Source organism: Nipponia nippon, unplaced genomic scaffold (genome assembly GCF_047370975.1).
Source record: "Nipponia nippon isolate SJK-2023a ecotype South Korea unplaced genomic scaffold, ASM4737097v1 scaffold_4, whole genome shotgun sequence".
In the NCBI taxonomy this organism is placed as follows: Eukaryota; Metazoa; Chordata; class Aves; order Pelecaniformes; family Threskiornithidae; genus Nipponia; species Nipponia nippon.
The window spans coordinates 34,135,873-34,163,188 of record NW_028262358.1 but is presented as its reverse complement, the minus strand read 5'-3'; the positions used below and the strand labels follow the sequence as shown (position 1 = coordinate 34,163,188).

Here is a 27,316-nt window from a genome sequence, read left to right as displayed (position 1 = left end):
GTACATGAATGTGAGGTGCTGCAGGCCCCGGACAAGGTGCTGTGTTAACCTCCCGGAGGGGTAATGGCTGTGGGGCAGGTGACAGTCAGAGGGCTGCGGGGACCCTCTGTGTCCCCTCTTACCTGTGGTGTTTGTGAGCTGGAAGGTGATGGATTTGTCAGGGATGCTGCAGACGTTGCGGACTGACACCTGGCACGTGTAGCTGGCGTAATCCTGGGGCCGCAGGTTCTTTAGCTTCAGGACTTTGGTTTCACCCTGGGAGTTGGGGAAAAAAGGGGGGAAAAAGACACAGGTGCACAAGAACAGTTAGGCTGTGAAAATTTGCAGTACAGGGGGAAAAAAAATGATAATTCAGAGAAATACTCAAAGAACACCCCAAAACTTTTTGATCTCCCTTCTCCAGATTCTAATCTCACTTATGCTGGTGTAAATCCAGAGTGACTGCATGGACTTTGATAGCCTTTTCTCATACGACGGTAACAAACAAACAAAATCACTTCCTGGCACTCCGTTAGTTACTGGCTTGTTATAGAAGCAGAACCAAGTTGTTACATTAACAATAGATGCATTCTGTAGATTTTTATTTATGGAGTGTGGACAGCTCTGAGATGCATCTTGTGGTTTGTACACCCTGCAACTCATATGTCTTCCCATGACAGCTTGTTGCTGTTGTTCTCCTTGTGTTTGTCTATATCTCTTTTGGAGAAACCATTCCATAATTGCCTGAAAATGTGAGAAGGTGTCAGCACGACAAATCCTCTTGAGGACAACCTCAAGGGACTGGACGATGAGCTTAGGCATGCTAATATGCAGAGAACAAGGATCTGAACTGAGTAAATTAGAAAGATAAATACCTAGGAGACCAATAACGCTATGAAAGTCCTGTCCCCTGAGATTTGTTGCTATGCCACACAAATGATGGCATTTACAACGTGCATGTCAACTACTTACTTACAGTGTCATATATATCCTGTTTATTGATTAGTAAATGTTGGATAAATGTGTACAAACTTTCAGCGTAAATAAGTTTTAAAAAGCATAAACAGTAAAGTCTTCACCTCCTTTTTAATGTAAAAGCCTACCCAAACCTGACAGTGATACCAGTTCATCTCTAAGACAATATTACAAAACCCTGCGAAGGGTGCTTGGTTAAACATAGTGCATTTGAGCTCCAGCAATATTTTCCCCTCCCAATAGTGTTGCAGAGGTGTGTTTTTGTTAACTTCAGCTCTTACCAACCCAAACTCACAGGTTTATGCTGGTGCTAAGGGGAGGACCGTAAGGTCCTGTGCGAGCACAGCAGTCCTAACACCCTCTCTCAGAGCTGGGAATGACCCATCATGGCGGGAGCATTGCCTGACAGGAGCTGCAGGATGCTGGGTCATTTACACATTAATGCTGCAACATGGTGAAATTCTGCCAGATGCCTTATTTAGCTGAAGAAAATATCTTAAGTTCTAAGACATCCTCTTATTAAGCAATGTCTCCTCTTAATTGCACTGAGCTGAGTAAAAGCTGGAAGAGCCCACGGTGGCTTCCTCTAAGGCCAGGGATGTCCTGGTTGGATGCCACATAGCACTGGACTAGGCAAAGCTCTCTTCAGGGCCCAACAGGAGCGCTGACCTACAGCGTTCCTGCAAATCTGCTGCTAACCTGCAGCTCTCTTCTCTCTCCTCATCCCCCTGAATGTTTCCATTTGGCTGCCCATTTCCATGACCTACAGAGATGGTGTGTTTCAATAAAATATGAACATGACTACATTAACTGAAAGGTTGCCTGGAGCATCGCTCAGAAATCAAACTCAGCCAGAATGTGCTCAGGGCCCAGCTTTGGGAGGGTGAGGAGGTGTGTGGGATGAAACGAGTCCCCCAGGGAGCAGCCCTTTCAGCCCTCCCTTCCCACCCATCACTGCCTCGTGCTGCCAAATGGCCTTGCCAGAAGTGCTGGGGCTGGTTAGCACCTCAAGGGACATTCAGAGCCAGAGCGCAGCTTAGGATAACATGTCCAGAGTGCCTTTGCAAAAGAAGAATCGCCCTCCGTCTCCCACTGCGTTGGCAGGCTAACAACTGTGAATAAAGTGGCGTTCAGAGGGGCAAGTCCAGCATAGGCAAGCAGGAGAACCAGGAAGGATGTGGATATCCTGCCACAGGATGACAGTCAGAAAGTGCCCAGGCAGCTGGGCTGCCTCTATCACTTATAGCCGCTAGGAAAAGCTCTTCATCATTTGCCTCATGGATCCCACAGCGACTCCTGCCATTCACTCACACTGCTAAACAGGACGCAATTCCTCTGCTTTATGGTGCTTGGGCACTCAATTAAGAAAAGAAAATAGTAATGGGAGATAGAGGAGACCCAATCTTGGGACTGTTTGCTTGGATTTTAGTCTCAGCCATCCAACAGCCACGCAACCTCATTAGGGGAGCTGTGACCTGCTCTCAGGGACAGTGCCAAAAAGGGGAAGGGAATTCTGGGCTGTCGTGCCCTCTCCTGCTGCTCTGCTCCTCTTGTCCCCTGGGAACTCACACACAGAAGTAGGCTCTACCAGCCCTTTTGGAGACAGTGCTCCTTGCAGTGGCCACCACCCTCTCCCTAGCATCGTAATCCATACAGGGAAAGAAATGCCATCCACTACAGAATGCCCTGCATCAGCAAGATGCTCAACACAAGTTGGTGGAGGTTTGGTTTTTTTCACCTGTGTGTAGAGGGGTTCATAGATGTCCACACCATTGTCCTGACTGTGGGAAAGTGTCTCAGCTCCCCGTTTCCAGATGAAGCGAGCTGGTGGGTTGGAGTTGACAGTGCAGCGGAGGAAGACAGTCTTCTCCTGGTAGAAGCTGCCACGTACATCGCTGATGGTCTGGTGCACGGTGAGAACAGGTTCATCTAGATCTGGAAGGAAGGTAAGGAGGGCCGCAGCAGTTGTTAGTGAAGCTTGGTCTGCATGTACAGCCTGCAGAGCAGATGACGCTCCAGGCACCATAGAGGAGAAGCTCCCATAAATTTGGCTGATGACAACTGCTGCATCAAGAGCTGATCTAAGGGCAGGTAACACAAACAATACCTAAAGGGAACAGACAGGAGAAGCCAAAATTCTCCCACTCACCACGCAACCTTCAGAGAATAGACAGCACCCTCTGGTTTGCAGATCCCATGTGGTCCTCGAGCAAACTGCCTGCCTGCCACATGCCTCCCAGACCAGTGGGCTGCTTCACCTTCCCAACACCACCCCACACCCCAAATCACTGCTCTCTACTTCAGTGAGAGGTCAGAAGGATCCCAGGAAACTCTGCTCCATCATCATTTCTTCTGCTCCCACTTTCCACTTCCCAAATTTCTCCTGAAATCATGGGGCTAAGCCCGTGGCTGCGAGATGCCCACACAAAGGACGTGACAAACCTTCAAGTCAAGGGGTGAGAGTAGAAGTCAGGACAAGATCAAGAAGCTGAGATGGAGAGTCATCTCCTAGATAGGAGCAAGTCTCATGGGGTGCCATGGGAACACAAGATGGAAAACACTGTGAAAGGTATGTACAATTTCTCTCTCTTCTTATTAAAATATCCTCTATGTATTTTCTTCTTTTCCAGGTCTGTACTGACTCTCCCTCTTCAGCAACTCCTACTCACTCCATCCCTGTCACCCACCCCTAAACTGATCAGATTCTTTTCTGTTTTCTCCCTTTACAGAAAATGGGCCTTCCAATTCCCTCACCGTACCTGCATCAGACATGTGGCCGTCATGATTGGAGCCATGTTTATCAGTCACTTCACTTGCAAGGACACAAGCAATAGCCCTGCAGGGAGCGTACTTTCTCTATCCACCCAGAGCACACTGCTCCCCAGAGACTGCCCTCCTGCTAAAAAAGGGATCACTTTCTTGGGCTTTTGCACCACACACCAATGTCTGAATGTCAAGGAAGCATGGGGAAAACCTCAGAGGGGTTCTCCTTCCAGAACCACTTTGAGACTGATTGGAATTAAATGTAAAGATCCCATTTGACAAGATGGGACCAACTGACCCTCTAAAATGGAAATCTGTCCCCATGCCCTTAAGCATGTCTTATAAGGGATCTGTTAAGCTCAGCTGAAGCAATTCTACATTTTCAGCAGCCTTATGACCCCATCTTCAACTGCAAAGAAACTGAGGCACAGTATACCCTTGTGCTGCCAGCACTGTCTTCTGCACATGTTAGCAGAGAGGAAGAGGACACATGCTCATCACCTCCTGCTCTCCTATGCCACCTAATTTCCATCATATTTTATTTTAGAGATTTGTAAGTTTGGAAATCTGACTCCCAGAAAGGAAGAGGGAAGCAGGGACGAGTTTCTGCTAATGTGTCATCCAAATAATGCATGTTCTCTGCTGAATCACAAGTGTCAACTTGTGGATTTGCATATTTTAATGAGCTGTATGCTTGGTAGACAGCAATTGTAATGGGACCTGAGATTTGTCGGCTTGACCACACCATAGCTCAGAGATATGAGTAGAGCCATTAGCAGAACAATGACAAGGCACACAAAAAAACAAAAACCAAAAACCCAAGACTGAAGAAAAACATACACATGTGGAGAAAAAAAGGCTTATCTCCATACAGTGCTGTCTCTATGTAGCCATATGGTGACTGAATTTTTACACCAAATTCTCTTGGACCAGGACCTTGGGCACAGCCTCTCCTCTTTCCCCCTTCTTTGTCCTTAACCCTCCTTTATTTATTCACACTTTACATGAGTAACTCTGCAGCTACCATCCTTCTGAGGCTCCATTTCTCAGCAGGATGCATGGCAAAACACTTCCCTTACTAATCAAAGAAGATACTCACTATTCAAGTCTCCTGGCTCCCAGCTACTCCCCACACAGAAAACATCATCTTCCTTTCGGTTGCTCAACCTTTCCTCCCTCGAATCTTTCAGCCTTCTTTCGTAGCAGTCAGCTCTAAGTCTAGCCCTCCTGAGAAAACCTAAAACAAGACCTACAACAGTATGTATGTCCTTGATGTACAAGTAACACCACTGCTGTCAGTGAGCTCCACAAATGATAAATTTGGCCCAAGGCTGCTCATGGAGATAATCACATGGGATGTTTCATGCAAAATATAAGCTTGCAGACATCCATTCTTTCTTTTTCTTTACTTTCCTTCCCTCCCACATGGAAATACTCCAAACAGCAGCTGCCACTCTGCCAGTATCTAACCAATACTTTAAAGCCTCACTTGATGCCCACTTGGGGCAAAGGAATAACTTGCTACACAGGTTAGTGTTTCCAGTTTAATATCCTCTTGGCACCAGTGGTGCTCTCCACAGAAACTTGCTGTCTAATACTAAAAGTATGAGTGAGGACTAGCACTAGCTGTCAAGGTCACCAAGGTTCCCATGAGGGTGATTACTTACCTCCAACTATAAACTGGGATGCAGGGAAAGAAGGGGTTTGTTTTCAAATTCTGGTTCATTCAGCTGAAGGTTGCCTGGGTGAGCGTTCAACAAAAACTGTGGCTTTTCCTATGTGTTCCCTTGTACTTACTGCAAATACTAGCAGAAAATAGTCTCTCCTCTCCAAAGACCAAGTGAGCAGAACAGAGGTGCGTTACCAAGTCCATCTGCAGAGTAGATGTTAGTATGAGAAGGCCCTTGGCTATCCCATTAGCCCCACAGTTCTACAGGTCAGAGCTGCAAGAGGGACCACGGGACACTACATCACTCTAGCTCCAGCCTGCACCTCAGAAGTAAAGGGAGCACCCTCAGGGCATAAAGATATTCATGCCACAGTCCTGTTCTTAGAGACACAGGCCCTGGCAAGGTGTCATACTGAGGCTCGAGAAAAGCAAGTCTCCTTTGCAATGGAGAGTTATCATATGCCTCCACCACAGATAGGAGAAGAAATGGGCAGAGAAGCCAAGCAGATCTAGGTGGGTGTCAGAATTCCTCCAAAGCTATGCAATGCCCATGAAGAAATGCTCATCCTATCCAAAGTGGCTGCTGCTGAAGCAATCTAATTTCCCAGCCTGTGGGATGGTGCTCACACTACACTACTCCAGTACAGGGGAGGGCAAGGAAGGAACAGAGACATGAGCTGCTCCAAGCCATATAATACAACTGCAGATCATGAACCTACCAAAGCCTAAGGACGTTTAAGTCCAAGGCATACTTTGTGAGGGTCATATCATAGTAGGGCTGGACAGAAAGACTAAGAGGAGGCAGTCAGGCAGCAGCTGCTGTCAGCAAAGCTCTGCACAGACTCCAGGCAGGTACTGCGGTTTTGAAGCCCAGAAGTTGCTCCACTGAGAGATAACCACAGTGCACCTCAGCACAGAAGACTGTCTTGCTACGAGTGTGGGAACAGGTGGTGACAGGTTCAGGGAGAGTTCTAGCTGCTTTATCACAATTTACATCTTTTTAGCATCAACTTCTTGCTGTCTGGGCCTTCTCAGAAGATATGAGTGAGGAGAGGGATTTGGTGTTCCTCGGGATGAACAAAATTGGGACAGTGGATAGCCAAGGACAATGAGCAGAATGGTAATCTTCCCGAGGAGAGCCAATCTCTTCAAAAGTTGCCTAGACCTTAAATCTGGGATTCCTCCCATATGGGGGTTATGTGGTAAGTTTAATTTCCCTCCCTTTTGGCCACGGCAGCCGAAGAATAAACAACATTAAGCCAGCATGAGAAACCTTCCAAACTTGGGGCCCAAGGTAGAGAATTGCTTACAGCATCTCCAGGACACAAGAAGGATGGACGTTGCAACCAGCCAGAGAAACGCTGAGTCACTGAAACCAAGGGGTCCTCACAGATTCCTTCACATTCACCCCTTCACAGCTCAGCCTCCTCAGGTGCACCCCAGAGTCTTTTGCTCTGTTTCCACCGTGCTGCAGAGGTAGCAATGCTGGGAGCAGGGCACTGGTTTCAGCAATGCCCCAAGCATGTGAGGCACTACCAATTTCAAGAAGCATTGGTTTTCTGCAAGCATTGCCAGCTTCAAAATGAAGTCAAAGAAAGCAGAAGCCATCTACAATGCTACATTCCAGACAAGTGCTAGGGACCTCTGGAAGTGACAGACATCACAGCACCTAGATAAGAATGACACACATGGACTGGCAGAGCTATCTTTTTTGTGGATGGATCTAATCTCCTAGGGAACACCACACCAGTCCCTTTGCTCCTGAATCAGGTGCGCATGGTCCTAGGGCAATGCAGCTCCCTGCTGGCCCCGCAGCGAGGCAGAGACATGCAGTAGAACTGTGGGAAGGTCTGGGTTGCCGCTAAACGACTTACACTGCACATCTACTCGAATGGACTTGATGGCAGGGACCCCAACCCCATTTTCTGCTTTACAGTAATAGCGGCCCCCCTGCAGCCTTTGAATCTTCTGAATCCGAAGGGTCTCGTTAAGCACTGACGTCTCTTGGAATTTGTCCGATGCGCTGCCAGCGGTTTTGGTCCATCTCACCTGCACGAGAAGAATGAGAGAAATGCAAGCAATCAGTGACACAAACTGGAGATCCCAGGGGACAGCAGCACTCCCTTTGCTCCTCTTTCCCCTCCTCCCTAGCCATTCTCAAAAATGGGCCCTACAGCACCACCAGACCTTACCAAAGTTCAACTTCTCATCTCAGGATGTCTCAGTAGACCAGCTGCTGATTCTCATCCATCACCAACCTCCACGTCCGAGTGTCCAGGATAACCCCTCACTTCACCCAGACACACACTGCGAATTTACTACTCCTGCTCTGGTCCTGTAAACCCAGGAACTTGGTTAGTTTTATACCACTATCTGCACAGCACAGGACTTTCAGCATTAAGCCTTGGGACCCCACGTGGGGTCTGCTACAGCAGACGTCAGCTCACAGCTACAGAGCTTTTATTGCAGTCAACACTCTTTCATCTTTCTCCAGACAGCAAGGCTATTTCTGCTGTTTGCTTTTCCAAGTAAGAGCGAGAAAATGCAGTTGCTATCTAGCTCTTGCCCCTTTCCCACAGGGAACCCCTGTGTATGTTATTTTTATAAGTCATCCTTTTGCAGTACACAAGCGTTTACTTTGATTTTAAAGATACAGAAAAGGAAAAGAAAAAATTCCTTCAGATTTCAGGCAACCTTGCGTTTTTTGTCCATATGTTACATGGCTTAAGATCCTGGCTTGCGGGGGCAATGGAGCTGCATGATACTTCATGGTGAATGGTGGCAAGAGGACAGCACTCCTAAAGACGGAATGGTTATTCTTATGTCTGGAACGAGGTACAGCCCTAGCAGTGGTGCTACAAGCTTCCCCCTTGTTTTCTGCAGTCCAGAAAATGAGAGAGAGAGATGGCTTTTCTCAGTCCATTGGTTTCCTATATCTGCAACCTCCCTTCTAAAGGTTGCTGACTGGTGGTCTCCCACACTGGTGCCCATCTAGCCTCTGGGACTGAGACCCAGCAAGATCAGCCAACAGAAAGGAAACAGACTTTCATTCAACGTTGGCCACAGCTGAGATGGACCAGATAGCTTTACTCCTCCCCCAGACTTTGCCTAAAGCTCACTGCCACCACCTGATTGATGCTGATGCTCTACAAAGAGCAGGGATGTCTCCATCCCACTCCCAGAGCACTAAGCTGAGCAGATTTTTGGAGCTAATGACCATGGATTTATTTAGCCTTTGTAGGCTTATTATAAAATTGTCTGAGGGCCCCAAGACTCTCGGAGTCTCCTGTTTGCAAGGACACTTCAGCCAGTTCTTTAATCTTTTCAATTTCAATCTCATTTAAGTATTTTGGCCACATTTTCATACTTTAATGACTGGCTGATAGAAGGGAAAAGAAAAAATTAAACAAAGGTTAGGATAAGAGCTTAGCTGGGGAAGAAATCTATCTGTGAGTAGGGAGGGCAGAGATAGGACACATGCCACGTTTTATGTGTGCAGGTTCCAGCCTCCCCAGTCATGCCTGGTTCCACACTCTGGTGTCCCCCGTGCATGTCTGGGCCATGAAAAGCCACAATGCTGCCCACTAGCATGCTGTCTGCATCAGGCTCTGCTCCAGCAATCTCTCCGGCTACTCAGGCTCAAATCCCCACAACCTGCCAGCACCTTCCCACACATTCAGTACCCTAGTACCCTTAGGCAGGGCCAGCCCTACCATCTTCCTCGTTTCTGACATACACAGCTATTATCTGCCCATCACTGTCACAAGCCTAGGCTGGTCATTTTTGCTGGCCTGGCTCAGATCATTTCCTTTTTATTGTTTCCAGAATATGCTTTGATGGATAAACCATTTCAAATCCTGCTGGCTGAGTCTCTCTCCCTCTCCTTTGTCATCGCCTCTTAGCCAAGTAGCTCCTCACAAGCAAGTCCACAGAGGCGTTGATTGGTGTATGCAGATGTATGGCTTCTCAGCACAAATATCTTTGGCAGGATTGGGGATGGGGGCCAAGAAGACACACGCGTACTGTACTTGGCTCCCTTGAGTGTATTCTGGCACATCCAGCCTCGTAGTACGCACCAGCTGCCACTCCTACCACGCTCTGTCCCAGAGCGGGCAGACCCATGCTCTGGTCCAGTATCTCTATAGACACATCCACACTAATATTGAACCAGCCTGCTTGAGTGTCTGAAGGGTGGGGAGGCGGTTGCATGGGGCTTGAGGCTATGCAACCCTCTAGGGACCCTGGGGAAGGACTGCTGCAGTTAGCCAAGCTCAGTTCCGTATCTCTCCACTCAACTGTGACTTTGACCACAGCATGGATATATGCAGCGCTGCAAGGCTGAATGTGCCTCTGGTTGGTGGCTATAAAGCAATGACCAGCGGGCTCTGTGCAGGGCTCAGTGAAGTGCACTACAAACCACTTCCCAAAATCCCCCAAGCAGATTCCCCTTGTCCGTACATCCAGAGAAGCTGAGAGGCTGATGGACCATGAAGGACCAACTCCTGTGGCAGCACATGCAGGAAGCCTCCTCTAGTCTGTTCAGGCTGTTCCTGCTTTGTAGTAAGAGGTTTAAAGATTTCAGGGTGGTTTGTATAATGGATTCAGTTTGGGTTTTCAGGTTTTTGGGGGACTTCACATACTGAAGACCACTAGAAGGTCTGTATAGGCTCCTGCAAAGCTTTGTGGACTGTTTTCCGTGAAAGTAAGGCTAGATGCTTCACAGCTTAACAAGTTAGCACTTGCGCTGTGAGACATCCCTACCTGACTCCAACATGTAGGAACAAGCTGGACACCCTGCTGCCCACAATTCTGCTTTACGTGGAGACTCCAAAGAAGTGCCATGGGGAGCATGAGTGACAGGCAAGACTGAAAGCTTACCTGTGGCCGGGGGTGTCCTGTGACCAGACACTGCAGGACCAGCGTGTCCCCCTCCCGAATTGTGTAAACGCGTTCACTAATGTTGTCTTCCTTCACCACGCACGCCTGCCCGGCATGGATGATTTGGGCCTGAGCAGGAGCTGCGGAGAGGAAAGAAGAGGTAAAGAGCGAAACAAGCAGCACCCCAGCCCCTTACGCCCACTGCCCAGGGTGGCTGCTCCCACAGCAGGGTGGAAGAGCCACCTCTTAAGCCACAGAGGGGAAGAGCCAGACAGTGCTGGGTATGAGACACAAAGGTCTTAGGAGATACAAAATTGAGCAATTTTCCCCATCTCCTGGGCAGATGGTATCAACTGCTATTTTAAAACCTTTGGTCCTGTTGGGATGAGCAGCTCTAGGCACTGAAAAGCAGAATATGGAGTTTTTTGGGGGGACCCTGCTGCACAGGCTGAGGACCAAGAATTCCCTGCTCTCGTCTCTCCCAGAGAGGAGTATATGCAAGTGGTTAAAGCAGGGACCTGGTCAAATCACAGCTGCTCTATGCCTGTCTAAAACAGGCCTGATTATTATCATTTACCTTGCAGGGGACTGGGATAACTACTGAGCAGAGTCAGAAAGGGCCTTGAAGCTCTGTACAGCTTTTAGTACATGCCCCTAGAACAAGCATAGCACATGCTGCAGGAGAAAAGTCTTTCCCAAATTACACAGCAACCTATCTCAGCCCTGAGCCAGAGGGAACAGCCTCTGTGGGATCAGGAGACTCATAATCTCTAGGGATCTCTCCAGCTAGGGCTCCAAGCAGAGCCCAGTTACTGCCAGTCCGGCCAGGAAAACAAATGAAGACCAGTGCTGTGGAAAAATATGTGGGAAGAAAGTTCCCAGAACAAAGTTTAAAAACTTCATGCCCCCCAAAAGGCAACTATGTCCCACTGCAGCCCTGACCAACAGCAGGGAGAAACAAGCCCTAAGAGAACAGGGTTTTTTAAAGAAAAAAGCCTCAGTTCCAGAGTCCTGTGCAAACAGTCCCTGGGTCCCTACTCCAAAAGCATTTGTGTGATCACCGAAGCGGCTGAGATGTATTGAAGGTGACTGTGCAGCCCAATGGGACACCTGTACTTGTTCGAGGGGAAAACTCCAGTCGCACTTCAAGGAACAGAGAAACCCACAAACGTGTCTAAGAATCGGTGCCTCAGTGAGGGTACCGCTGGGATACTTCAGCAAGACTCTCCGTCTTGCCACAATGCTTCCAGGTGACTCTGGAGTCACAGCCCTAGCTTCCATTAGTGAAATACAATGCAAAGGAACAAAACCACTGAGGAGATGATCAAAGGGTTTAAAGCAACGAGCCTTAGCAAGCCTTCTGAAACAAGCACAGATTTTGCACAACCTGTTAAAGCTAAACTGAGCACCCACTTTTTCCTCAAGGTTAGCAGAGCTTCAAAGACAACTACTTCTTTTTTTTTTTTTTTTTTCTCCATTCTTTTGGCACAACCAGATGCTCTAAAAACTCAATCACCTGGGCAAAGGAAGTGCTCAGATTTATGCTGGTTTAATCCACCAGCAGCACAGACCTAGGGGCAGGCTGGGCTCAGGCAGTGGAGGAGATCTGCCTTTGAGGCCAGCCTGCACAAACCGGTGTCACCACAATGCACTGACCAAGGAGCAGTGACACAAGAGTGGACACAGGGCTAGTGGACAGCAAGCTGCTCTTGCTGCTGAGGCTCCGCAGCCTGCCAGGGCCACCCAGCACCCAGGCAGCAGCAGTGCACATGCAGCAAGCTGCTCCCTCCTTTTGCATCTCTTCTGTCTTTCCAGCGTGGTGGCACTTTGTTAAAATCATTATTACTGCCCAAACTGTTGACTAACAGAAGCAACGTGTGTGTTTAAATAATATGATGGCACAAACATGGACAAATCCCTCAGCCTCTCCTGTCTTCCCCCTCTGCAGGGCTCCCAGGAACATGCCTGCCATCGCTGGAGCATCATGGAAAGCTGAAACTGACTGTCAAAGCTTCATTGACACAACTGAGCAGATGAGTGACCTTCCCCTGCCTGGGTGGCAGAAGATTCTTGTTGAACCCAGGAGAAACAGAAATACATCTGTGTGTTTGTATACACGTACATGTATGGATATACATACAGATATGCAAATACATTAAGGAAAATAGTGACTTATCAGGAAAAGACATCATGAATGCTTGTCAAGCGAACAGTGGTAGAGAAGTAATTCAGAAGCTTATACAACTTTTGCCAATACACCTTAATCCAAATGACAGTCTCTTGTGCTGTTTTAGCCCTCAGATCAGTCCTCTGCAGACTTGCCACCACACCTTTAACCCCACGTGCACTGCAGAGCATCGCTCACAGTGCCAAGACCCAGCCTGTGACGCTGAAAAATCCCTACCCTATGATTAAAAGGGAGATCCTGTCCCTCCCCATCCCCAGCCTGTGTTGCCTGCACTTCAGTTGGGTACTGGCACCCTGCAGCAGCAAAGCTCTCATAACCTCTCTTCACAGTCTCTGGGCTGTATTTGCCAGCTGGTGGCTCTATTCTCCCTTTGCAAACATGCCCTTGCTGCAAAAACTAATTTCCAGCCACCCCATGGAGACTCAGAATATTTATCTGCAGCTCTAGCTCCCAGTTAAACGTCTCCTTAAGTTGCTCTGCTGTACCCCACATGGTATACAATGTAAGTCTTTCAACTTACACTCTTTTCCCTTTGGCCATCCCACTTCCATAATTTAACCTGTCTTCTGTAACCCTTTCCTGCCACCTGCCTAAAGGCATTTCTACTTGGGGAATTTCCACAGCAAAATCATTAGGTACAGTGGTACATGATTAGAGGGGGTTTTGTGCAACTATTCTGGTGCCAGAATGCCTTGTGGTAATTCATTGGTGTCTCTCTGAGTTTGATAGAAATATTATTTAAACTAATCCGTATTTGTCACTGCAAAGCATTACATGGCACTAGTCTAACAGTAAAATGACAACCCTAGGGACATAGCCCTATGTCATAAATTTGTCCTCTTCTCCCAAATTCTCCCTGGGTCCACTGGGCTGTAATGAAGCTTACAAGCAAGGGTGTGCACATCCAGCTTTGTTCATAGGTATCTTAACTTGTTTGTGTTACCATCACTAATACCTTTCAGCTGTATTCATTGGAAAGGGACATCCCTTTAAGTGAATCCCCACTGTTTAAGCTGTAATATCTCTCTTGCAATCACAGCACTAGGTCACCAGCAGAACAACCACCATTTGCCCAGGTCTTAAACCCCATATGAACACAGATCTCTCAAAAAGGGAGCTCAGAAAGCCTGGGGTTGTCTTAGAGAGAAAAGCATGCGGGTAGATAGCATAAGAGTCTGAGAACCTCTGCCTTTGGTTACAACTTGACATTAGCAAAGTGGTGAGGGCTGAGCAATGAACCAACCCAGCTCTTAGGGGATTGCATTAAATCACGAGGTGAGACGCGCGAGCCTGCCACAGCACACAAAGGCTGGGAAAGTCACCTCATGCCGTATTACAGATGGGCAGAGACATTGTGAGGATTAATTGCACTTTTAATGTGCTTGAACAGAAAGAATACATTATTGTTTGACATCATCCCAGGTCTCCTGGAGGATTTCAGCATGCAGACAGTTCGCACATTGCCAGCACAACAGGATGGCAGGACCCTGCCTGTCAGAGTAAACAGCTTCACAGAAGGCCCTTAGGAGGGAAAAGAAAGGCCAGAGCATGAGGCCAGGTGCTGGAGATGAAGCAGTAATCTCAGCCATTCTCAGCAGTGCTCCACGAAGAACAACCCTTGCACAGATACAACCTTCCCTGCTAAGTCCTGCTGGAGCAGAATCCCTCTGCTCAGGCTGGCAAACCCCAAAGCAGAGGCCCAAGGAAGACCTCTGATGACCTCTGCAGGAGAAGAGGGGACAGGTTGCTCCCTACCCTTTTTCCCATCATTTTGAGGGACAGATGCATCATCACTTCCCTTCCCCTCCCAGGTGACAGATCAACTTAGGGAAGGTTCCCAATACAAAGTCCTCCAGAGAAACTGGGCCAGCCAAATACTGGGTGCCAGATGCTTTACAAAAGAAAAATTCAGGCTCTGAACCTGCAGCATCAGGCCCTTCCTCAGGAAAGGGCTGGCTTGCAATGCATTTGGCCTCTGCACTGAGAATTCCTACTATGCTTTCACTTGATATATTTACACATTAAAACAAAAGGAAATTGGAGTGGATAAAATAACTTTATTCCCAGTGCAGCATACTGTACAATGTTATTATTACCATAATCTGGAAAGTTTATGAGACTCTTGGTGCTTAGAGGTTGCTAATATCATTAAAATGCAGAAAAGGAGAGAGAAATGGTCTTTAGGAGAGGACTGAGTAATCTGTATTTGGTTCACAGGTCTAGCCATTGATCTTTTTGAGCCTGAGATCTCATCGCTAAAATGGCAATGATGAGAGCTCCTTCACAGAGAGGGTGGTGAGTGACATACTGCATTGAGACTCTCTCAGTCCCAGTCAGCAACCACAAGGGCAGGCTGCTCACCCCTTTTGCAGCACAGCATCAACTACACTTTACTGTTGCCCTCTCAGCAGGCTAACACTAGCCCTCACTGTTAGACTCTGTCCCACCACCACCTTTGCCACCTGCACATGTCCTTCAGATGGCCTCAAGGATGAAGAACATTCATCTCCAAAGCTGCTGGCCCAATACCTGCAGCTACACACACAGGGAATCCACCCAGCTCCTCCACCACCCTCCTGCAGGGTGGGGAGAGAGGGAAGCTGCACCTGGAGCCTTCCCTCTTCCTCAGGCTTAACCTACCACCCTGCTTTGCAAGGCAAATGATGCCCTCCCATACATCTGGTGTAATTATAATTCAGCCTGTTCTGAGCATAAGCTAGGCAAAGAAGCCAGGGTCCTTTCCCATCCCTGTTCTCAGGCTGCTTGGATTCACATTGCTCAGTTACAGGGGAGCAAGGCAGGGTGGAGGGGGCACCAGGTGCTTATCTGCTGCTTAAACCCTCCAAGAACCCGACTGTCTCCTTCCCTCACCCTTCCTGTCCTGAGCAAATGGCATGTAAGGGATGCATCTTGAAGGGAGTTCCCAGAAAGCGGAAAAACACATGGTGTTTATGGAGCAGGAGGGCTTGAATAAGCATTTCATTAAGGAAATCCGCATGTGGCATTCCTTGCTGAACAACCACTCTCAGTAACTGCCTGTCCATGGGTGGAATTACCCTGCAGCACTGTTAGTTACAGACTCTGCATGGCAAAGCAGCCAGGGGGCATCTCAGGCCTTGAAGTCACTGCTTTAGTTAGCATTTTATCCCATCTGTTCATGCAATGCACAACTCTGCTTGAAGAGCAGGGCCATACAAAGACGAAGACCTTTGAGGAAGGGGTCGTGTCCCCTTAGCAGAGCACAAAGAGAAGCCAGCACACAAGTAAAGGGAAGAGATGTGCTAGCAACATTCAGCTGGAGCGAGGATGGCCTAGTAGGATGGGAAGGGTCTGCAGGGGCAACATCCTGACAGTCAAACAAAACACCTTGCTTGTGCCTGCTCTGGTAGGGGATGGCCAGCTGCCTTTCTGTGTGCTCCATCACTATTCAGCTGGTCTTATTGATTGCTCCACTGTGGATGAAGACCACAGGCTTTGCTAAAACTTTTGACAAAACAAATTAACCAGGCCAGCTCCAGCCCACAATGCAGGGCACGATATCGATGGGCCATTTGAAAAGGAAAATTCACTCCAGCTTGAGGACGATTATGGAAATAATAATACACAATCAGTGTCCATTAACACTGTCAGCAGGGCTGTGGATCAATAGTGTATTAATGGCTGAAGAAAGACTGCCCTGCCCGTACCTATCAGCAGTTAAGACCAGCACAATAGCAGAAGGAGAGGAGACGGCAGTGGGCGGGTGTAATCGAGCCCAGGCACTGGATGGATGTCTTTGCACAGCCTGCCCAGGGGAACTCCTGTCACTTTCTGAACACATCCCCTGGCTGCTTGCTTGGGAGCCTCCTCCTCCACACCTCAGCCCCTCCCAGCCTCTTTGCCCAGCACAATGGCAAAGGGTGCACAGCCCCTGAAGGCAACTTCCCCAGCTGATGCTGCCTGGTACAGCTTAGCCTGATCAGGCTCCAACTTTTAACACAAGGCCAGGCTAGTCCCATGCAATGCAGAAGCCGCCAGGGATAGCTGAGGAGCAAAGCACATCCATGGTCCCAGGTCTCCTCCCACTTCTTGGACTTCTCTCTTGCCCGAGCTCCTCCTGTTGACTCTTCCAACACGGTGTCCTGCCTGGGCAGCTCTGTGTTACCACAAGGCTGTCCTAAAGCAAAAGCCACCATGAAGCCCTCCCATGCTGACACTAAGGGTTACAACCCTAAGCAAGACAGAACTCTACTGAGGTTCTTTTTCTCCCATGCATCAGTGTTCTCACCGTAGCCCAAACCATGTATGCAAAAAAAAAAAAAAAAAAAAAATCTGCTTACTGTACTCCTGGCCTAAATTTGCAGCAGGGAATGTATCACATTTCAGCAGCAAAATGTCTCTGACTCCTTTGGTACACTGATCATGATTAAAACACAAACATCAATCCACGCACAAAAGACATACAGCAATTTACGAGATGTGCAAACCAACCACGTCTGACCCTACACAACACTCCATAGCACTCTTGAACAAAAAGAGAAGAATATAATTTTCAATAGGAAGTTCACAGAGAAATGACAGAGTTGCAGAAAGTAATTACAGAGCATGAAACTTGGCTACTTAAAATAGCATGGGATTTTTTTTTTTTTTACTTCGAAGAGACCAAGACTATGTCTTTACATCTCTGGCTGATTGCATCGCCAAAAACAGAGTTTCCTTTTGCAAAGCTCAGCCAGATGATTTGCACAGTCTTAAAATAACTTTTTGCTTAATCAATGTCACTTCCTTAAAGCATCTCTATAGCTTTGTTTCTTGTAGAAAAATGCCAGCAACAAAATCACGAGGTGTTATGAATAGCAGGTACACCCCCCAGAGACAGCAACACCTGCTCCCGAGACCTTCATTCAATTTAAAACTAAAGAGGTATTGCGTACTTTACTAAAGTATCAGAGTCACCAGATCATTACTGACTGCCCCCAATCCCCAACTCCACTGCCTGCAGTGGCTCACTAGTTTTCCTAGGTGTTCCCAAAATTTTCTTACATAGGTCTACCTAACTGCAGAGTATCAAGCAGCAGAGCAAAATCGATCAGCAACTTTGTTTGACAGGAATCAAGTCACAGATGTTACACACACAAAATTATGGTGGCATAAACTCTGCATTGCTGCCTAACTCATACGCCTGAGTGGAATTTGTATAGATGACTCAATGCTAGCAATACGAAGCAGGTTGTCTTCAAATCTTTAGGGGCTCCAGATATGGTGGCAGTCACAGCCTGCACCTCAGCAATACTGTCCTGGAAGCTTCCAGCTTTGGCTAGGAAATGAAAAAAGCACGTCTGCCTTGTAATGGCCGTAAAAGAGACTTTCCCAACCTACTTCCCACTGTGCCAGCTTCAGAACCTGAGCCCTATCTCTAAATCTTGCTGCAAAACCCAATGAGCCACAGAACCACACTCAGGCGAGGTGATCCTGCCAAGCTGAGTGCTCAAAGCATTGCACTTTAAAACCCATTTCTTGTCCGGTTGCTATTTAAAGATCCTAAGCATTTTAGGGAAAAACACAAATGAGGCAAGCAGCTTGGGGGAGAAATCAAGCATCCTCTATTCTGGAGACCACTGACAGACTGACTTGTTTTCAGCTGGTAAAACACCTGAAAATGAAATGGTCCAGTCAGAGAAAAGATGGCTGCAAAGAGAGGAACTCAACTGGACATGGGCAGCACAGACACATGCTTATCCTGCCCATGCACTGCAGGAACACTCCCCAGAGGACAGGCCAGCACCAGGCTCCTTGGCAGGTTTGATTCCTTGCCTCCCCTGCCAGGTCTCCCGCCTCCTGAGTCAATCTTCAGCTGCTCCACACACCCACCACCCTCTAAAGGAGAATGAATGGTTACAGGCACCCATAAAACCTGCTGACCCTCCGGCCTTTGTAAGCCCTCAAGCTCTCAGCTTCCAGTGTGCCCATCACCAGGAGCCTCTGATCAGCCAGGAGAGCCAAGCCTGCCTCAGACAGACGGCAGTCAGCTGCTCTGCATGCATTTCGCACTTCTGCTCTCCCTTCTCGCTCCTCCATCGCAGCACGCAGGAGCCATTGAAGCTGCACATCCCCACTCAGCCAGGAAAACTGCCTTTCACAGCCATGCTGCAGCTTCTCAGCACAGGTAGCAAAGCCCAACAGGCAACATCCCCAGGGTCTGCTGCTAATAACCTTTGCAAGCAAATGGGCTTTGCTCGAGTGGTCCCAAGGGTTTTCCCCCCTCCTTTTTTCCCTGAATTCGAGATCAGCTCATTCCCAAAGTCACCATTGGTGCTGCTTGTTCCACTTCCTTTCCCTTTTTATATTTTAAACCACTTTGGTACAATAGTGACTCTTCAACAAAGAGGTCCATGCTCACAGATCTATAAACCAGCATACTTTGAAACTCAGCTGTTGTTTCATTGCTGGACCATTTAACATAGGAGATGAAAGGAGAGCACAACACAGACACTTCATCCCTTCAAAAGGGAGAAAAAAATGTCAATTTGCTAATCATCCGTCGACTAGATTAGCAGCAAAAGTGCATGAACTCTAATCAATGAATGACTACAGGCTCCTTTTCATATCAAAAGGGGAAAAAAACATCAGACAACAGCTGTGGCTCCTGAATCATGAAAAATAAGGAAAGGCAGAGGGAGTGGCTTCAAAGTGGGTTCCCTGGCTGGCAGGATGCTGAAGACTTTGCTGGTGAGGACTCCACCGAAGTCACACATATGTGCTAAAACCCACCCCTGGAAACACAGGAAGAGAGACAGATTCAAGCTCCAAGTACACTAAAAGCAATAAACAAGAAAAATACCAAAACCCAAACCAGTATGCAACCACAGTACACTAACACAAGCTGGGTAAGAATAGGAGTATTTCCATGAAACTCCAGCTGCTGCTGTTCAAAATGCTAAACCCTGAGGCCCAAATTCTTCAATGCCAAGGTAGAAACTGGGGTCTGGTGAGCAGGAGAAGGGTTGGCAGAGAAGAGCTGTTGGAGGAGAGGACTTCTCTCTACGGAGAGAGCCAAAGGGGACATTGCACACTCAGGGCTGCTAAACCCAGAGGGTGGATGCACGGCTGTGGGTTAGCAAAGCAAGGCACCTGGGGCTTTGCCTAGCTGGAGCCCCAGCTCTCCTGCAGACCTCCCTGCCCACGTGACTGAAGCAGCTCCACTGTTGTCAGACAAGCTCCTGCAGGGGCACAGAGCTCAGTGCAGACCACAAAGCCCATCCGAGAAGCTGGGTAAACACTCAGGCACTGAATCTACGCTAAATTCTCACCTATCACAGCTCAGCTGTTTCCAGGGCCCCATCTAGCTGGCTCGGAGGGAGCTGGGGATGCGACGACAATCACGCCATGCTAGCAGTGCAAACATTCCCTCTACTCAGGAAAGGAAAGAGTCAACAAATGGCCAGGTTTACCTGCTGCTATATCCAGCCTCCACTGAAAGCAACAGGCTATTTCAGCTGTGAAACGGAGTGTGCATGGGGGGCGGCGGGGGGGAAATCACTGCAGGAGCCAGAGAGTGTAAGAGCCACAAGAAAGAAAATGAAATAAAATTTCACTGAAAGCCTGTTTTGTTCTCACCATAGTTAGAAAGAGCTGGAAATACAAATGCTACCCTTAATTCAAGTATCTAAAATCCAATTTTGCTACTGAAAAGTGACGGGCAGCAGGGACTCATCTCTGTCTAAAGCTCTACGCACAGCAGTACCCACCCCAGAGGCACCCCAGGTCCCCTGCAGCAAGGTCACTTCCCAGGGGACGAAAGCTATGATACAGTTGCCATCACAGAAACATGGTGGGATGACTCGCACAACTGGAGTGCTGCAACAGATGGCTATAAACTCTTCAGAAGGGACAGGCAAGAAAGGAGAGGCAGTGGGGCAGCCCTGTATGTTAGGGAGAGTTTTGATTGTCTAGAACGTAATGATGGTGATGACAGGGTTGAGTGTTTATGGGTAAGAAACAGGGGGAAGGCCAACAAGGCAGATATCATGGTGGGAGCCTGTTATAGACCACCCAACCAGGATGAAGAGGCAGACAAAATATTCTATAAGCAGCTGGGAGAAGTCTCACAATCACTAGTCCTTGTTCTCATGCGGGACTTCAACTTACCAGATGTCTGCTGGAAATACAATACAGCAGAGAGGAACAGTCTAGGAGGTTGCTGGAGTGTGTGGAAGATAACTGCCTGACACAGCTGGTGAGGGAGCCAACTAGGGAAGGCGCCCCGCTGGACCTGTTGTTTGCAAACAGAGAAGGACTTGTGGGTGATGTGATGGTTAGAGGCCCTCTTGGGCATAGCTATCATGAAATGATAGAGTTTTCAATTCTTGGAGAAGTAAGGAGGGGGGTCAGCAGAACTGCTACCTTGAACTTCCAGAGGGCAGACTTTGGCCTGTTTAGGAGACTGGTTCACAGAGTCCCTTGGGAGGCAGTCCTGAAGGGCAAAGGAGTCCAGGAAGGCTGGATGTTCTTCAAGAAGGAAATCTTACAGGCGCAGGAGCAGGCTGTCCCCATGTGCTGGGGGGACAGACAGATGAGCTGGTGGGGAAGACCACCAACCTGGCTGAAAAAGAGAGCTTCGGCTGGAACTCAGGAATAACAGGAGAGTTTATGACCTTTGGAAGAAGGTGCAGGCAACTCAGGAGGACTCCAAGGATGTCATGAGGTTATGCAGAGAGAAAATTAGAAGGGCCAAAGCCCAACTAGAACTTGATCTGGCTACTGCCGTAAAAGACAACAAAAAACGTTTCTATAGATACATTAGCAACAAAAGGAGGGCTAAGGAAAGTCTCCATCCTTTATTGGAAGTGGGGGAAAACATAGTGACAAAGGACGAGGACAAGGCTGAGTTACTTAATGCCTTCATTTACCTCCGTCTTTAATAGTCAGACCAGTTGTTCTCCAGGTTCCCAGCCCCCTGCGCTGGAAGACAGGGATGGGCAGCAGAATGAAGCCCCCATAATCCAAGGAGAAATAGTCAGCGACCTGCTACACCACGTAGACACACACAAGTCTGGGGTTGGATGGGATCCACCTAAGGGTACTGAAGGAATTGGCAGAGGTGCTCACCAAGCCACTTTCCATCATCTATCAGCAGTCCTGGCTGACCGAGGAGGTCCCAGTTGACTGGAGGCTAGCAAATGTGACACCCATCTACAAGACGGGTCAGAAGGAAGATCCAGGGAACTACAGGCCTGTGGGTCTGACCTCGGTGCCGGGGAAAGTTATGGAGCAGATCATCTGAGTGCCATCACGTGGCATGTAGGGGCAAGCGGGGGATCAGGCCCACTCAGCATGGGTTTATGAAAGGCAGGTCCTGCTTGGCTAACCTGATCTCCTTCTATGACAAGGGGACCTAATTAGTGGATGAGGGAAAGGCTGTGGATGTTGTCTACCTAGACTTTAGTAAAGCCTTTGACACCATTTCCCACAGCATTCTCCTGGAGAAACCGCCTGCTCTTGGCTTGGATGGGAGTACTCTTTGCTGGGTAAAAATCTGGCAGGATGGCCAAGCCCAAAGAGTGGTAATGAATGGAGTCAAATCCAGTTGGCAGCCAGTCACAAGTGGTGTTCTCCAGGGCTCAGTACTGAGGCCAGTTCTGTTTAATATCTTTATCAACGATCTGGATGAGGGGATCGAGTGCACCCTCAGTAAGTTTGCAGGCGACACCAAGTTGGGTGGAAGTGTTGATCTGTTGGAGGGTAGGAAGGCCCTGCAGAGGGACCTGGACAGGCTGGATCATTGGGCCGGGGCCAACTGTATGAGATTCAACAGGGCTAACTGCTGGGTCCAGCACTTGGGTCACAACAACCCCATGCAATGCTACAGGCTTGGGGGAGAGTGGCTGGAGAGCTGCCTGGCGGAAAAGGACCTGGGGGTATTGGTTGACAGCCGCCTGAACATGAGCCAGCAGCATGCCTGGGTGGCCAAGAGGGCCAATAGCATCCTGGCTTGTATCAGGAATAGTGTGGCCAGCAGCACTAGGGAAGTGATCATCCCCCTGTACTTGGCCCTGGTGAGGCCACACCTCAAATACTGTGTTCAGTTTTGGGCCCCTCACTACAAGAAGGACATCAAGGTGCTGGAGTGTGTCCAAAGAAGGGCAACAAAGCTGGTGAAGGGTCTAGAGCACAAGTCTTATGAGAAGCAGCTGAGGGAACTGTTGTTTAGTCTGGAGAAGAGGAGGCTGAGGGGAGACCTTATTGCTCTCTACAACTACCTGAAAAGAGGTTGTAGTGAGGTAGGGGTCGGTCTCTTCTCCCAAGTACCAAGCAATAGGACAAGAGGAAATGGCCTCAAGCTGAACCAGGGGAAGTTTAGGTTGGATATTAGGAAATACTTCTTCACTGAAAGGGTAGTCAGGCACTGGAAGAGGCTGCCGAGGGAAGTGGCCGAGTCCCCATCCTTGGAGGTATTTAAAAGATGCATAGATGTGGTGCTTAGGGACATGGCTTAGTGGTGGACTTGGCAGTGCTAGGTTAATGGTTGGACTTGATCTTAAAGGTCTTTTCCAACCTTAACTATTCTATGATTCTATAAGGCATGGTGGCTGCACGAGATCAGCTCTCAGCCCCAAGCCACTTGGTGGGGGACAGGCAACTGTGGCACAAACCCCAGCACAACCACTCACTGGAAACCCTGGCACAGATGCTAAGGACCCAGGGGACAGCAGAGATTTGGCACCCCTTTGCTAGGTGCTTATCTGCTCCCAGCAAGAGCAGGATTAGAGACAGGGGTGCTGCTGGAGATACAGCCCCTCGGTGGAAAGAAGCCTTTGTGCTCAAATGCGTTCCCGTACAGGCTCTCACAAAACATGGATGCTTTTATCCCCCAAGCAGTGCTGTTAGGTGGGGAAATGCTGCTATTGCACGCTGCCAGCTGGGGAAGATAAAGAAATGAAATTGTTTGTCCACCATCGGGTGGGAAGCCTGAAGTACAGCCAGGGATCAATCCGTACCTAATTCCAGTCTAGCACCTTATAATGCAAAGGCCAAACTTTAGCCTCCAATGCTGCTTAATACAGCACTAAAAATTCACATTCACAGGGAGTGGAAGAAGAAAACTTCTTGTGCAACACAGAAGGGTTTACTCAAGAAAAAACTGTTTTCCTCTGGATTTTCTCCCATATCCCTTTTCGCCAGCACAAGGAACTCACGCCTGAAAACTACTGCCAACAAAACGACCTAGAGAGGGAAAAGCAAATACAACAGCTTAACTGCACCCCAAAGGAAGAGAGAGAGTGCCGAAAGGAAATGCCAGGCAATTGTCAGCAAAGCTGAGGCAATGGGGACTGCGTGACACCCCTGGAAACCAAGCCAAGTAATGTTTTATCTCGACAACATCCTTTACATCCCTGCAGTGCCTTTGGTGCACAGAGTCCGAGAAAGTCCCCAGTTCTTTCCCTCTCGAGTACCAATAATTAATAACCACAACCTGGCAGGCCAGCGAGCAATTCCCTCTGGTTCCGATAAGAGGAGCTGACATCCCTCTAACCCCAGCCACCTCCATTGTTTTATTCTCTTTGTTTATTGATCCTTTTATGCACATAATGCAAATTGACATTTAATAATTCAGCGAAGTTAATGGTGCTTAAATATTAAAAGGCTTTTCTCTTTTAATTAGCTGTAGCAAAATAGGCAACAAAGGAGTGCTAGATAGATGCCATTTAAAATGCTCTCATCCAAGTTCTCTGGCATTTTTCTAGTGACGGTAAAGAACAGTTCAAGGGAAATTTTGTACCAGACTCCTAGTCTCGCTAGGAAGGTAACTAACCCATAGAAGCATTTCCAGAGGCTTTGATTCATAGAGCATATTCATCTCTGTCAGCTCTTTGTTTTCTCTCCCTTCTGCTCTTCCCCTAATCAAGACGGCGGGGAGGGGAAGGAGGGGCAGAGGGTAGAAGAAAAATCCTTCCCTGTAAGAAGTGCTGCCACTGGTGACTGGCACCTGCATAACACAATGCAGATGCAGAAACCTTCCAATACATCATTGCAAGACCTGCAATCAGGTGAAAAGAGAGCTAAAAGGAAAAAGTACGTGTAGCTAATTGAAGAGTTACAAACAGCACAGAAATCTTGCAGTTATTCCCTGGGGCAAGAATAACTAATCCAGGAAATTAATTTAAGATCATACTGAAAAAAAATAATTTTAGATGTAGCAGGGTGAGGGAACACACATTTATTTCTCTTCTGTTCATTATGCCACGGGTTGAGAATGAGAGGAAAAATGCATGTTATCTTTAAACCTCAGTCTCATCTCACCTGGAGCCAATGGCAGTAGTCTTAGTCATAATGTTGCTGGTGTATGGCATCACGACTGCAAAGAGTTGGTGTTATTTGGGCTTTTTTAACTGTGCATACCTCCTCTCTTAATTAGTTCTCATTTTAAGTCCTGGATTGGTTTGAGTTTGGGATAATGATCTCCCGCCTGACCCAGAGCAGAACCATGTAGTCACATAATTAGATATAGTAACTGTTAATAACTTAGTTTAATTACAACCTATTTTCTTCAAATTTAGCCTAGACATAAGATTTCAATGAATTTTAATTACATGCCACATTTGAAGAGCCTGTGCTATTGCATTATTAAGTTAATTCCAGACAAAGAAAGAGACTGACAAACACTAAATTCCTTACTGAGGACACTTAAAAAAAATTAATCTTAATTCAAGCCAATTAATAGATTGACTTGCAAATTCTCTGCAAATTCATTCTTCCAGTGAGGACCAAGTACTGTAAATCTGTAGAGGGTAAGCTGCATTTTTCACGCATAACAGAGAGATCAAATCCCCAGTTTACGTGCAAAGTTGAGTTCATCCTTAACAGCAGAGCAGCTAGTTGCATTTCCACAAAACACTGAAGTCACCACTCTGAACCTGTCAGGCAGGGCATCATGACAAAGGGTTTCCCCATGTGCAGTGGCACCCAAGGATGTCAGCATCATGGGAGAGGGCAGTGCACCGGTCCTTCAGCCTTGCTCTCAACCAGCAACCCCCCATGCACACGGGAGAGGGCAGTGGTGCACATACCAGAGTCAGCCCATTATACTTTTATGACTGATTTTAAGGTGGGGAAATTCGGATGCAGGAACTGCTACTTTATCTCCCCTTCCATGCAAATGCTAGAGGAGGGTCTTTCACAACACTCTTCGACTCAAGGTACCCCCTGCCAGTTGCTTTGGCAGAACACGGGGAACCCCTCCTTGCCTCTGTAAGGCTCTGCACACAGGGAGCATTTTCTGTCACTCCGCATCTGCCACACGCTGCTCATGCAGTGAAATATTCTTCACACTGTAACAAACAGTTTGCATTGTTTCCCTTTAACAGATTATCCATCTACTCCTCTCCAACTGTGCAACACATCTGGCCATGCTGCCTCTCCTGGGCAGGTACTTCTCAGCCCAATATTCTGCTTATTGCTCCTCAGGAGACTTAGGAGGTGATGCGGTAGTAAATGTCCAGCAGACAAGTTGCATCTCCAGGAGATTTTAGAGGCAATAAAACACTAGCCTGTTTCCAGCCTCTTCAGCACTGAGTTACCAGCTTTGGCCTTCTGTAGACTCCCTCCATCTCAGTAAGATAGGGCCACTCTCGGGATGTGTGTGTGATTAGCTGCCACAGTACTGCAAGGCTGTTCCTGCAAACGGGATGGACTTTAGGCCACTACTACAAAGAGCTCTCCTCAACCATAAGTGCCAGGTGTTGGTCTCAGGAGCATCCCTCAACCCCTGCAAAACAAGAGTAGCTTGTTTGTGGCATTGCCACATCCTGGCTATGGTGATGGGAGTTCATTCTGACAAACAGCTGCAGCAGCTCAAACAATTAATCTGTTTGGGGGAAGGAAAAAAAAAAAAAAGAGATAGAAAGGAAAATAGACTAGTAAAGAGTTTTGAAAAAAAAAAAAAAAAAACTGACTACAACCGAAACACAGGCAAGGAGAAGCAAGGCAGGCTGATGCTGGCTTGGCTGCTCCCTGGTGAGAGACTGATAGCTATGAACTTGGGAGCAAAAGTTCCACAAAGCAAGGTTATGAATTTATTACTCTGCATCTGTGCAGAGTCAAAAGATCGTCTGAAACACCAGAGACTTGCAGAGGAAATTGGGGAAGCGCTAATGCACATGGGACAGTATTTAAAATAATTTCTCAGCTGGCTGACTGCACAGGGGGTAGGGACAGAGTAATTCTCTACCCGAGATCATGCATTTGTGCAAACATTGTTGAGCAGCTTGTTCAACAGGGGATTCAGGGACTAACGCAGCCGTATCAAAGCAGCCAGGGTCTAGCTGACAGCCTTGCAAAGGAAGCAAGATGATCTTTGACACTAAGGAAATAAAGCTCTGAGAGAGTGAAATGCTGACAGGCACCAGCCTCAAAGCCAAAGCGTGTCTGAAGAGGAAAGCTCTTTAAAGACTTTTGTTCTCAAACTCTCTTCTGCAAGAGAAAAGGCTTTGGCCTACTTAGGCAAGGCCAAGGGCAGGCTAAGACCTCAGCATATTTTAAAATCACTTATCCTCAGCTCCATTTGATGTTCTCTTGATATTAGTAAGAAATTTCATTCCATTTAAAGCACTCCTGGGCCTTCAGCTGTTTGTGGAATGACACAGAGCAGCCCATCCCACAGAGAACAACACAGTCCCCTGGTTTCTGAAGGGGGCAGGAGGAAAGCAAGCTCCCAAGGAGGGCAAAGTCTCAAACCAGCATCCTTTCTTAAAGGACTCAACCAGCCCAGTCTGCTGCAGAACACCCTTAGACAAATTAACACAAAACTAGGCAGTGGGTTTCCCATTTAAAAGAAAAAAGTGTTTGACGAGGGAAAGAGGCACATTTTCTGAAAATACGCACTTACT

General features: G+C 47.8%; 1 protein-coding gene across 3 annotated transcripts in view; it reads right to left on the bottom strand.

Annotated features, from left to right (window-relative positions):
- Positions 1 to 27,316, bottom strand: part of MDGA1 (MAM domain containing glycosylphosphatidylinositol anchor 1) — a 147,029-nt gene that overhangs the window by 86,722 nt on the left and 32,991 nt on the right. For all 3 annotated transcript variants that reach the window (XM_009475075.2, XM_087775426.1, XM_087775427.1), the window contains exons 2-5: positions 10,265 to 10,404; positions 7,261 to 7,435; positions 2,693 to 2,889; positions 123 to 255 (exon numbers count right to left, since the gene is read on the bottom strand). In XM_009475075.2, the coding sequence (XP_009473350.1) occupies positions 123 to 255; positions 2,693 to 2,889; positions 7,261 to 7,435; positions 10,265 to 10,404 (645 nt within the window). The remainder of the gene's footprint in view (positions 1 to 122; positions 256 to 2,692; positions 2,890 to 7,260; positions 7,436 to 10,264; positions 10,405 to 27,316) is intronic.